This window comes from Sceloporus occidentalis, unplaced genomic scaffold (genome assembly GCF_023333645.1).
Source record: "Sceloporus occidentalis isolate IW3139 unplaced genomic scaffold, rSceOcc1.0.p SCAF_1, whole genome shotgun sequence".
Classification (NCBI taxonomy): domain Eukaryota; kingdom Metazoa; phylum Chordata; class Lepidosauria; order Squamata; family Phrynosomatidae; genus Sceloporus; species Sceloporus occidentalis.
The window spans coordinates 297,501,750-297,514,929 of NW_028316981.1; the positions used below are offsets into that span (position 1 = coordinate 297,501,750).

Below are 13,180 nucleotides of genomic sequence, written 5' to 3' on the forward strand. Positions count from 1 at the left end.
GGTGTGCTTCTAATGCTACTTTGATGTGCTGATTCATTTACCTTGACGCAAGTCATCCAGCCCTTCATCCCTGTGTCTCTGGAGAAGAAAATACTGTCGCCTTTCAATGTTTATTCAGTACATTTATAGCTGGGCTTTATTCTGTCATAGAACTCAAGGTAGCATACACCCTGTAGATCCTATACTTCCCTTAGCTGGTGGCATACATGTTATAGATCCTATACATCTTACAGCAAGATGGCATACATCTTATATAAATCCTATACCTCCTATAGCAAAGTGGCATACATCATATAGAGCCTTTACATCTTATAGATCCTACACATCTTATAGATCCTACACATCTTATAGATCCTACACATCTTATAGACCCTATACATCCTATAGCAAGGTGGCATACTTCCTATGGCGGTCTGTGATTAAATTGGGATTCTAGTGAATCTCTGCCCTTTCCTTTGTGCTATCTCTCTTGTTAAGGCTCCTAATGCTATAATTTTATATATTATCAACAACAACAACAACCCTCCTCTTCCTCCTCCTCATCGTCATCTATATCCCACATTTCTCCTGATAATGGGACTCAAGGCAGCTCATTGATTCATTACTTTTTGGTCTCTCTGAGCCCGGAACAGATTTTGACATCAAAGGCCAGATGGGATTTTACAGTTTTGCACACCTGTTGGAATTTCATTACAGGTGGAGCCAGCCTGGCTTGTATTATCCATGTAAGGAGATGAAAGAAAGGTGCCTCTTACCATCTGCCTTACGTTCAGTCCACAAAGCCCAATCCTGAGTAATTCCAGTGTTAGAACGGTATGTTTTGTCTTGACAATTTTGTTTTAGGCAGAAAGTCATGTATTGATTTGATTGACTGTAGTTTTTAAAAAGCTGAAATTGCTGGAAAGGAAAATGCCATGTTCTGTCAATGTTTTTTAATGATGTTTTAAAACCAAGCATTCCATTTAGTTCTATCCTGTTCATCCTTTCAGGTTCAGAGGCAGATGACCATTAAGTCCCTACTAAAAGCACTTCTAAGCATGCCATCCCACTACCGCTGTTTGTGTGTGAGCCATTTGATGGGATGGACAGCTTTCCTCTCCACCATGCTCTTCTTCACTGATTTTATGGGACAGGTAAAGAAAGGATATCACCAAGGATGGATGTATCCAATTTTATAGAACAATGGTTCTCAACACTCAGTTCTTCAGGTATTTTGGACTTCACCTTCCAGAATCCCTAACCAGCTTGGCCAGTGGTCAAGGATTTGGTGACCTGAAGTCCAAAATATTTGGAAGATGAAAATTTGGTATAAAGAACACTCCTTTGCTTGAAGTTCTCATCTATCTTATGCAGTGCCCAGTCCAAGTCCAGTGTAATAATGAAAAGTAAGAAGGGAGAGCCAAGGATCCTTGAAGATGACTATTAATGCTTGATAGTCTTGAACAGCAAACTCGCTCATCAAGCACATGGTTTTCATGGTCACATTCTTTCCCACTTTGCTGAGATATATTGTATTTCTGTCTAAAATGCAGGTAGACAAATTCTAAATAATAGTAATTCAATTTGCATTTATATGTACAAATTAGTCTAATCAAATGTTACAAAAATCTGCACACACACTCCTTTGGTCTCATTTTGCATGATGCATTCCTCCTCCTTCTCCTTTGGCAATTTGTAAATGGCTACTCTAAACAATGCCCTCGAATCCGAAATTTTTGATTCCAATTATTTCATGCACTTACATTAGCATGATGGCCAGCAATTCAGAGTTGTTGTTAATATTCCATGAGATGCAGACTGAGGGATTTCAAAGAACAAAAACAAATGCCTTCAAGTCTTCATTATAGAGTTGCCTCTGTTGTATAGCTAGATATTTTTAAAGAAGCATTTTATGTATTGTATGCTCCCAAAAACAAAATATTAAAAAAATATGATTCCCTGGAGCTCCCTAGAAACCTTTGTTCATGACTAGTTGTTTAAACTAAAACCAAACAATGCACTGCAAATGTGTGATTCACCTCCTCCTCAATCTCAGAGTCTACTGAACAAACAACTGTGTTGTATGTTTTAAAATTATAACTCCTTTGAGTGTTTTACTACTTTGTTTGCCACATTTGTATATGTGGATATTTTAAAGACATTAAACCTGACACCTCCAGTTCTCTATTTGATGCCATTTAGAGACATTTAAATAAAAACAGCTAATTAGATCTTATTTTTCCCACTTGCTATTGGATGGCATTGCTCCATTGGCATGGCTGAGATCTCAAGAGGAAGGAGAGAAGAGACCCTGCCTGACTTTTTCTTCATTCTCTGCCTTGGAAATTTGGCTGACAGGAGCAGGCTTCGGAGGGTGGCATTCCCAGAGGCTGGAAACACAGAGGCTGTTCAGACATAATGCCGTAATGGTTTGACATTACAGGGAAGAACAGACCAAAGCTTCTAGCTTGTGGACTCCTTGCTTCTCTTTTACCTCCCACGTCTCCTTACATTATGAATTTTGAAATGAATAATTTACCTACAAAGTGACATAGCAATGCAAACCACACCTAAGCCATGGTTTACAATCCTGGTTTTCAGTCAAACTGTTGTTTATACAAATCACAGTTTGATTTGATAAGCTACATTTAGCAGCAGTTGGGGTCAGTAGTTTCTAATGTGTCTGGAGGAGATTGGAGAAGAGGCAGAGAAAGATGCAGACAAACCCAAAGCTCATTTTTGAAACATCAGAGTATGCCTTAATGGTTGGAGAATGCAATGTTAAATGTAACCACTTCCCATGATGGCTGGGGGATTCTGGAAGTTGTCGTCCAAAAAATGTAACTTTTCAGAGTTCTGGTTCCAATCCACAGTTGTACAAGATGACAAGATGAAAGAGATGATATATTGGCTGCTGCCACATTGCAGAATTAATGCAGTTAGAGACTTGCTTTATTTGTCAAGGCTCCATCCTGTGGAATCTGAGATTTGTAGGTTGTTGCGGCACCAAAGCTCTCTGATTGTGAAGGCTAAATCTATCACAAAATTACAAATCCCAGAATTTGAAAGCATTGAGCCAGGGCAGGTTAAGCAGTGTCAAACTGTATTAATTCTGCAATGTGGATACAGCCCTTTTGCTGATAGGGATATGGCTTTTTTCCTCTTAGTTTTCTTTCTTTTCCATTTCAGCATGACATTTCCTTTGTCTTTTGAGTCTTGTTTCATTTAATGAGGTCTGCTGGCATATTAACAAAACCTGTTCTTCTCTCTTTTTGCAATGCCTTGCAGATTGTGTTCAATGGTGATCCTTATGCACCTCATAATTCCACAGCCTATCTGACCTATGAAAGAGGAGTAGAAATCGGCTGCTGGGGGATGTGTATCAATGCAATTTGTTCCTCACTCTATTCATGTGAGTACTACGAAGAAACTGAACTCTTACCTGAACATCTGAATAAGCAAGCGTAAGAGACAGCGTTGTGTAGTGGATTGAGTCTTGGCCATGGAAACCCACTGTGTGACATTGGGAGGGTCATATTTTCTCAGCCTCAGAGGAGGACAAAGGCAAACCCTTCTGAAAAATTTTGCTAAGAAAATGTTGTGATAGGTTTGCCTTAGGGTCACCATGAGTCAGAAATGACGTGAAGGCACACAACAACAAGAATAACAAACACTGGTTTGGGTCTTCACCCATTGCTGAAATATAGCCCACTGTATGAATAAATATGGCCCATAAGATTTGGAATTTGGCCTCTAAGCTGAAAATTGTTCCATGGCGTTATCTCAGTGAATTTACACTAGCTCTGTGTTCTGTCCATATTATAGATGTGGAGTAGAGGATGGCAATGAGATTTATCTGGTATGCCAGATGTCCTCATTGAGTCCTTGCATGGCATCTGTAATATTCCATCACAGAGCTTGCAGATTTGTAAGACGGCCCTACCGTTCCTCATGTTACAGCCCATGCTTTGCAAGCAGAGGCCCCTAGGATGAATCCTAGATGTCTTCAGTTAAAAGGATTTCAGGAAACTTCTAAACCTGGCTACATTTGTTTTACTTGTTTTTATAGGCACCTACACAATGTTGGGAACTTCCTCCTCTGTTTCCATTGTCCATAATCAATTTTTAAAGGCTTAGAAAATCTATTTTTTTAAACATAAGGAACTGCTGTGCAGTCTTAGCAGGTGCAGATAACCCTCTGGACAGCTCTGTAGTAGCATTTTCTTTCTCTGTGGTCTGTCAAGGAACCAACTGCATCATTTTAGCCCTTCTTTTTCCACAGTATTGCCATTAAACCCATTGAGTGACCTTGGGCAAGTCACACTCTCTCAGCTTCAGAGGATGGCAATGGAAAAACCCCTTTGAAGAAACTTGCCAAGAAAAGGAGGTTTCCCATTGCCTTCCCCTGAGGCTGAGAGCATGTGACTTGCCCACAATCGCTAGGTGCTACTTCATCCCTCACATCCAGAGCTTTGCAGAGCTGATAAAAAACATAGCCTTTGTTTTTGCATTTTGGAGAGTGTCTCTCAGTGGGAATCAAAGGTGTTCCCTTAAGCAGTGGAAGACTTCTGTTTATAGTAGTCCATGATTGCCCTCGTATTGTGTGTTTAGAATCCTGTCTTCTTTAATTGCTCATTGGAAGCTAAACATCAGCAGAATTTGATGGCTGAAGGACCTATCTCAGAATAAACTCCATGATGAGATAAAAAATGTATTAACTGCAAATAATACATATTCCCTTTAATAGCTTATTTGACCCTCAGTGTGAAGCAATGCCAAGCTTCTTTTGTTCATATGTGAAAATGCCAATGTAAAAATCAAAAGGAAAGTGCAGAATGAAATTCCATTTTTGAAACTAAAATGGTCTCTGACCATAAATAGTACCTGAGATGCTCCCTGAAAGCCAAATACAAGTCAGTCTTAATTCCTTGGATCATGAGGCAAAATGTTATTAGTAATAGGGCTGCATCTACATTGCAGAAATAATCCAGGTTGACGCCACTTTAATTGCCATGGCTCAATGTGATGAAATTTTGGGATTTGTAGTTTATTGTGGTACCAGAGCTATCTGATGTAGAAGACTAAATGTCTCACAAAACTACAGTTCCCAGAATTCCATAGCACTGATCCATGGAAGTTAAAGTGGTGTCAACCTGGATTATTTCTGCAGTGTGGATTCAACCTTGTTCTTGGCTAGTACTTGGATGGGAGACCACCAACAAATATTGAGTGCTGCAGGCTATATTTCAGAGGAAAGACCTGGCAAAATCTGAGTATTCCTTGCCCAAGAAAACCCTATGAAATTGAGTTGTCCTACATTGACAGATGACTTGAAGGTATGCGCGCGCACACACACACACCTGAAGAAAATACATAATACATAGTCAGAACATATGGTGAATGAGGACAAATCCCTATGAGGGAACTATGAGACACAGGTAAAATAAATATGAACATATGCAGAGTAGTCAACAGGATTAGCTTAACTCATTTTGTTGTTTGAGACAAAGAACAAGATGGCCTTCTGTTCCATCTAGACCAGCAGATCTTTATACATCAGTGGACATGAGACACAATTTTCTACCTCACATGAAGGCATCAAGCCCACTTAAGAGGTTCTAGGCAGGTCAAGTAATATGTGACAGTTGTTTCTCAGCATCTGTCACCTGAGGCACACACCTCACTCTGCCCCAAGGTAGGGCCAACACATATGAAATAGCAAAGTTTGGAAAAATCTGGAAATTTAGCAAGTAGATTCATGAACTGTACAATTGTGCCCTGCTACGTAAAACTCAGAAATGTTTTGTATGACATATGTTTTAATACATGTTATGTCTTTTTTTCTATTTGTTTCTATTTTATTTACTTACTTTATTTAAATGATGTACTTTTGAAGGGAGTGGGCAGAAGAACAGGTGGAGGAAAGTGAGAGAGAGGCTATAGGTATTGCTTATAATTTTTAATAATTAATAATTTGTTTTATTTATATACCGCTATTCCAAAGATCATAGCGGTGAACAGCAAGTAAGCTAATTTGCCCCCAACAGTCTGGGTACTCATTTTAGCAACCTCAGAAGGATGCAAGCCTGAGTTGAGCTTGGGCCCTTTTGATGGTCTTGAACTCACAACCTTGTGGTTTTGAGTGAATGGCTGCAGTACAGGCATTTAACCACTGCGCCACCAGGGCTCCTATAGATATTAAATTGATAAGAACAGATGTATTATTGTTATTGTTGTCATGTACCTTCAGGTTGACTCTCATTCTGGTGAACTTCTAGGCTTGGCAAGATTAATTTGGATTAGGTTTGCTATTGCCTTTCTCTAAAGAGAGTGTGATTTGCCCATGGTCACTCAGTGGTTTCCATGGCTGAGCAAGAATTCAACCCTTGGTCTTCCAGAGTCCTAGAATTAAAAGATATAGCTGTCTTAGTCTGGATCAGTATGCAGAGGGATATGTAACATCTTTGAGACTGAAAGATATTTGTAGCATAAGCTTTCATAGACTGAATCTGATGAAGTAAACTCTGTCTACAAAAGCTTAGGCTACAAACATCTTTCTCTCAGCTAGTCTCAAAGGGCGTGAACAGACAGGCCAAAATAAAGCTGCTTTGGGTCACTTTGGAGGTATGCTGTTTAAATGATGCATGCATCCTAAGAGTCCTAAAGCCACACCAAAGCCACGCTGCAGTCCAAAGGACTGGAGGGCAGCTTTGGCACAGCTTCTGGCCTCTTAAGATGTGAGTGTCATTTAAATAGCATACCTCCAAAGTGACTCGAAGCAGCTTTATTTTGGCCTGTCTGTTCGGGCCCAAAGATGCTACAAGATCCCTTTGGTTCCAGAGTTCTAGTCCAACACTCAAACTAGTACACTGAATTGGATCCTTCAATAAAATGACAATAAAAAGTATGCCGTCCAAAGAGAGTTATTTGGAGCTGGTTGTGGGGATCATACAGTTCCCCTGCTCCAACAGTTGAACTGGCTGCCAGTCTGTTTCTGGGCACAATTCAAAGTGTTGATTGTGATATATGGCTTAGGTTCATGCTATCTGAAATACAACTTCCCCATAACTCTGTCCAGACACTGAGATCCTCAGCAGAGGCCCTTCTTTCATTTCCACCACCTTCCCAGATACAGTTGGTGGGTACCTGAGTGGCTGCCCATAGGCTCTAGAACTGGCTGTGCAAAACTGCAATGTCTCCCTCCTTGCTATCCCTCTCTTAGAGGGCAAATCTTTTGTTTTTTTAAAAAAAATTCTAACAGGCTTTTAAAACTGAAGGTTTTTGAGTAAAAAAAAGTATTTGAAGAGGATGCTTGTTTTAAACTATACTCTTTTAAAACTTCTTTTTATCATGTTTGCAATAAAACGTTTTAAATTGTTTTAATAGTGTTCAAGGCTTGATTTGATTAGAGTGTTTTGTATGTTTTTAACAACAATATAATAATAAACATGCAAAACATTCAAATTAAATCAAGCCATCATGGCTTAGTGATTTGGGTGTTGAACAATGACTCCAAAGACCACAGTTTGATTTCCAGCTTGGCCATGAAACCTATTGGGTGACCTTGGGCAAGTCACATGCTCTCAGCCTCGGGAATGCAATGGCAAACCTCCTCTGAACAAATCTTGCCAAGAAAACCTGTGATGGGGTGCCATAAGTGGGAAATGACTTGAATGCACACAATAATATCAAACAAAATAATCATTATAATTTGCAAGCCATCTTGAGTCCCAGTGTCAAGAAAAAGGCAGAGCATGAATAAAGATGATGATGATCATGATATGCTGTTTTGAGACTTTATGATATGGCTATCTTTTCATAAAGCCCCTCTTTTCCTGATCTTCTTCCATCAGATTTGCAGAAAGCCCTCCTACCTTATATAGGATTAAAGGGACTTTATTTCATTGGATACCTGCTTTTTGGACTAGGCACTGGGTTCATTGGACTCTTTCCCAAAGTGCATTCTACTCTGGCTCTGTGTTCCCTCTTTGGAGTAATGTCCAGCACATTATACACGGTACCATTCAACCTTATTGCTGACTATCACAAGGAAGAGGAAGAGGTAAGTTAGAAAGAATAGTGGTTACAGTAACAATGAAATGTTACTTTTGAGATTATAACTCCTAGGGGCCAATCTCTTCTTCTTTGAGTATTCTGAGAATTGTACCCAGTGGAGTCACTAGGGGGTGCGGCAGGTGTGAACTGCACCAGGTGACAACCTACGGAGGTATGCGACACCACTGGTCCCCAAACATCTGAATTTTGGCAGAAAGAGGCTGTGAGATTTTCCTGTATCTCGTTAAAACACTGTCAGTGGGGTGAAGGTCAGTGGGAAGAGGAAGGAGAGCCCCCAGGTTTTTTTTTTTAAAATAAAAATTTAAAATTCAACATTCAATTTTTTATTTAAAAAAAAATCACATTTTAACCAAATTTTCACTTTAATCACATGAAACTATGTTTATGCAATCACATTTATTCTATGGATATGGTATTGTAATTTAAAGATTATTTGAATTTTGTCAGTTATTTATGCCACAACTGTTACCATTAAATTCAGTGATATCTGGGAATTACCATTTATGAGTAAATTAGTATAAAAAATATTACTACGGATTCTGTATGATGAGGTATGGGAGGAGGTCAATTACTGCACCAGGTGACACCAGCTTTAGTGACGCCATTGGTTGTAGCCCAAAACAATAACTGAGTTCTGATTTCTTAGTATATATCTGTCTGCACCTATAATACAAAAACCACTTGTAGATTCTGATTTGTAGAGCACCTCCTCTCTTCAGCCAGATGAATCTGAAGCCTCCAGTGAGATCATGGTTATGTGGGGGGTCTCCAAGGAATCTGCCTGATATTACAACAGGCTCTTGATCCATTTAATTACGGAATTCTGGGAAGGGACAGTGCTTTTTGGGGAAATGCAGTGAGCTAGATTAGGCCTGCCTGCTGGAGGTTCCCATCCTCTGATGTAGACCAGTTTTATCTACTGAGTTCCAGCAGCTCTGTCTACCTTCAAGCAAAGGTCTTTCCCAGCTTTGCTTCATATCTACCAGGAATTGAACCTGAGGCCTGCATGGAAAGCATATGCTCTAATACTGATTAAAATTGCCTCTTCTCCAAAAGATGCAGTTGTGAGAAGAGAACAGAGTCAGACTTTGGTATTAGCGAAACAGCTGGTTTTTTTTTTTTTTTTTTTTGCCAGCTTTCGAAAGAAAAGTATGGTTCCACAAAGAGAATAGCTAACAAATGACCCCAGTTGTCAACTGATACATTTGTGAAAAATGTCTTTCAGTTAAGATACTAAATCCTGACCATGCAACGCTTGTAATTTATTATTTACAAAATGCACTTGTTCCTTGTTAAGTGTGAATTGTAACTTGTTTGGAAGACTCTTCAGTCAAGGGGCCTTGACTGATACATTTTAACTGAGCATAAAAACAGCATACTCAATTCCTAAAAGCAGTGGAAAATTCTGAGTAATTTAATATCTGCCCATCCACTAAAAGTGTGCTGGATTCCTTTGAACTGCCACCTATATATACCTACCTATCAGCCAAAATATGGGCCTAAATGTCCAAAAGGCACCAGATCTTGTCTGATCTTGGAAGGTAACTAGGCTCAGCTGTGGTTAGTATTTGAATGGGAGAGCACCGAAGAATATCAGGGGCTATATTTCAGAGAAAGTACCTAGCAAAACCACCTCTCAGTATTCCTTGCCTATGAAAATGCTATGAAATTCATGGGGTCAGCATCAATTGACAAGCAGCCTGAAGGCACACATATACACACATATCATCCAAGATGAAAGCCAACCCAAGCCAGATCAGTGAGTCAGGCAAGGAAAGGTGGCTGTAATAGTGGTAGACTAGCAGCTTTAAGCACTGCCATTATCTTGTATTATATATCTGTCTGAGTGCCAGAAAGGGCAATGGCTAACCAGTTAGACTCCTTTAGGGATTTTTAATGTAGATGTTTTATTGCTTTTTGTTTGAGCCACAGTCCAGGAAAAATGGATCTCTTGCCTCTGGTTTATGTTATGAGCCATGTTATGTTATGAGCCATGTGAAGACCAAAAAAAAAAACAACCCACCATAGTAGTGAGTACAGGTACGCCTCAGTTAATAAAGCAGATGTCTTTCTGGGCATTCTTTCTTTAATAGAAAATTTGGTATAGAGGCAGAAATAACATGGAAAGAATAGGGATACATTCCTTCACCACAAGAAGGGAGCGGAGTTACATGTGTTTCAGCAAACTTTTTATCCATCTGCAAATTAGAAATGAAACAACCAGATCATGTGAGCCTTGTGGAAGTAAACAAAAACATTTTGAACCTTCTGGAGATCAATTGTGGGCTACTTCCAAAATGCATACAGAGATGACTTTTTCTTTCACCAGTCTGCACAATTTCTTGAACCATGGCTTCTGTCTCATTGACTGAGTTCCATTTCTTTTTCTCTTTGTTTTCAGAGTCAGAATGGAGGAAAATCTGAAGATTACATCAGAGGAAAGGGAGTTGACTGTGCTGCCCTCACCTGCATGGTGCAGTTGGCCCAGATCATTGTCGGGGTGGGCCTGGGTTTTCTGGTCAGTGCTGCTGGCAGCGTGGTGGTGGTGGTGATCTCTGCCTCCGCCATTGCATTATTTGGCTGCTGTTTTGTAGCATTTTTTGTTCGCTATGTGGATGAGAACAATAAATAGTTGAAGTTCTGGAGAAGCCACTGGTCTTTTATTACCGGGCAGAAGGCATTGTCATCCTTTATCTAATTGCATCTGTGTTGAGGAAAAATTGAGGGCATCCATTCTCCCATATAGCTGGGGTACACCTGTGCTTTGGGATAAAGCTGGATTAATAGTCATCCCCTTATCATGTGAGAAAAAGAATCTTCAAGTCAGGGGCAGGTTAACATGAATTTTACATGTTGATCTTCTGCTTCTTCTTCCTCTTCCTTCTTTTACCTGAGAACATCTGTTGTCTTTAAACTTTACCAAGCAATGGTACATATTCATGTTCTCTTAAACCGCTGGGGTATAATTAATCTACTTTCTTGAGCTGGGTAGTTTTGAGGTAGTTTTACACCAGGCTATTGCTTGATCTACCATGTAGGTCTTTGCCATTCCTGAGAGATAAATGCTGTCAGGCCTTATCCCTTCAGTGAAAACGAATCCACCACCTTCCAGAGCAAACTGTCCCATGGCTGAAGAGCTCTTATGGGTAGAAACCTCCTAATGAATAACCAGAAGCTACTTCCTTGCAATTTCCAACTCTCTGCAGTAAGATAGAACAGGTCTGGTTCATATTTCGCATGACAGGTATTTGAAGAGAAACATGTTTCTCCTTAATCTTAAACTCCACACTAAACTTGCCTTTCAATCTTTCTTTGTGGGACTTGGTTTAGGACTGGATATGCTAGGTGGCCCTGTATATGCATGCTTCTTTAAGAAAAAAAAATCTTGCTGGAGGGGACCAAGATTTACTTTAATTGGTATTTCTGTATGAGCAGATGCTAATCGGTCCACTGGAAAATGGCTAATAGTCACTTAGGAGGCTTTCCTACCTGTCACATTCATTCATTCATTCATTCTCTCTCTCTGTGGGTGGTTGTGTGTGTGTATGTGTGTGTGAGAGAGAGAGACAGACAGAGACAGACAGACAGACAGACAGCGAAAACTTCCTGGCAAGCCTGTACCCTAACATCTCTTTGTATAAATCAGACTACAAACTCAAAACAAAGACAGATTTTTTAATACTGTAATGATGATGATGATGATGATGATGATGATGATGATGATGATGATGACAGACAGAAAATCTGATGCTGTACATAAGTGCATCTTATTGACTTAAATGTTTTTATTTTAGTTTTAAAAACAGCTACCTGCTGTTAGAAGTCCTACATTGATCTCAATGCCTTCTCTCTTTAAATGTGCCCTTGACAAAGAATCTAGCTAAAATTACACCAGTTTGCCTTCTGTAATTAAATATTAAGGGATGTGGTGGCTTAGTGGTTAAGATGCCAATTCTGATGATTGGAAGATCAGAAGGTTGGCAGTTCGAGGCCTGAGTGTTGCTTGATGGGGTGAGCTCCTGTCACTAGTCCCAGCTTCTGCCAAACTAGCAGTTTGGACAACGCTGGCTCTTTGGTTTAGAAACAGAGATAAGCATCACTCCCTACAGTCGGTTACAACTAGACATTCCTGTCAAAGGATTACCTTTAACTTTTTAATTAAATATTTCAAATGAAAAATATATGCAGGCTCAAGAAAATGAAATGTCACTCCCCAAAACAAAGCGCAATCTATTACAGTAGGATTTTAATTTGTTTTTTTTAAATGATGGTATTGAATAAATGCATCAGTGTCAATAACTGATTGAGTGATTGCAGGAATCTGAGGATATGGGTGCAAGCTCCCTATGTGCACATCATATAGATTCCTTATGACAACTTCTCTGTTAGACAAATATTTTCCCAATATTTAGTATGCACATAGCTCTTTAGAAAGCACTTCCCATCAAGAATAATTCTGCAGTCTTTACAACCCACCCCTTGTAAAGTAGGATATAATGCCAACAGATAAAGGGATATCATTGTAAAAGAGTGGTTTGATGGTGGTCAACACCACCTAATGAATTTATGACAGAGGCACGATTTAAGATCAACTAAGTGGTTTGAATGTTGAACTATGACTCTGGGGACCAGTGTTCAATTCCTAGCTTTGCTATGGAACCCATTGTGTGATCTCGGGGGAATCACACGCTCTTAGCTTCAGTGGGAAGGCATGGCTTGCCAAGGAAACTCCATGGCGGGGTTGCCTTAGGATCACCATAGGTCAGAAATGACTTGAAGGCATACAACAATAACAATGTTATAGTTAATGCTTAAATACTCTGAAGGCATCAGTTACTGTCTGAAGCTAAGCAGATTCAGTACTGATTAGTATTTGGAAGGGAGACTGCCTCTAGGCTGTATATTCAGAGGACGGCAATGGCAACACTCTGAATAAATTTTGCCAGTCCATAGCAGGGTCATTGCAAACTGCAGTTGATTTGAAGACACATAACAACAAATGTTCTAATTAACTACTACATTATCTTTCAAGACACTCACTGCCAAAACTTAACTGATCTCTAATGGAGGCTGTGTATGTCAGTATTTATACCAGTTTGTCCAATTGATATGAAATACATGTGAA

The 13,180-nt window shown here is 39.6% G+C and overlaps 1 protein-coding gene across 1 annotated transcript in view; it reads left to right on the plus strand.

Annotated features, from left to right (window-relative positions):
• SLC45A2 (solute carrier family 45 member 2) overlaps positions 1 to 10,693 on the plus strand; it is a 35,201-nt gene extending 24,508 nt beyond the window's left edge. Inside the window, exons 4-7 of the mRNA XM_089513376.1 lie at positions 990 to 1,133; positions 3,268 to 3,391; positions 7,833 to 8,041; positions 10,457 to 10,693. Of these exons, the coding sequence (XP_089369502.1) occupies positions 990 to 1,133; positions 3,268 to 3,391; positions 7,833 to 8,041; positions 10,457 to 10,687 (708 nt within the window). The 3' untranslated portion in view covers positions 10,688 to 10,693. The remainder of the gene's footprint in view (positions 1 to 989; positions 1,134 to 3,267; positions 3,392 to 7,832; positions 8,042 to 10,456) is intronic.
• Positions 10,694 to 13,180: the final 2,487 nt, after the last annotated feature.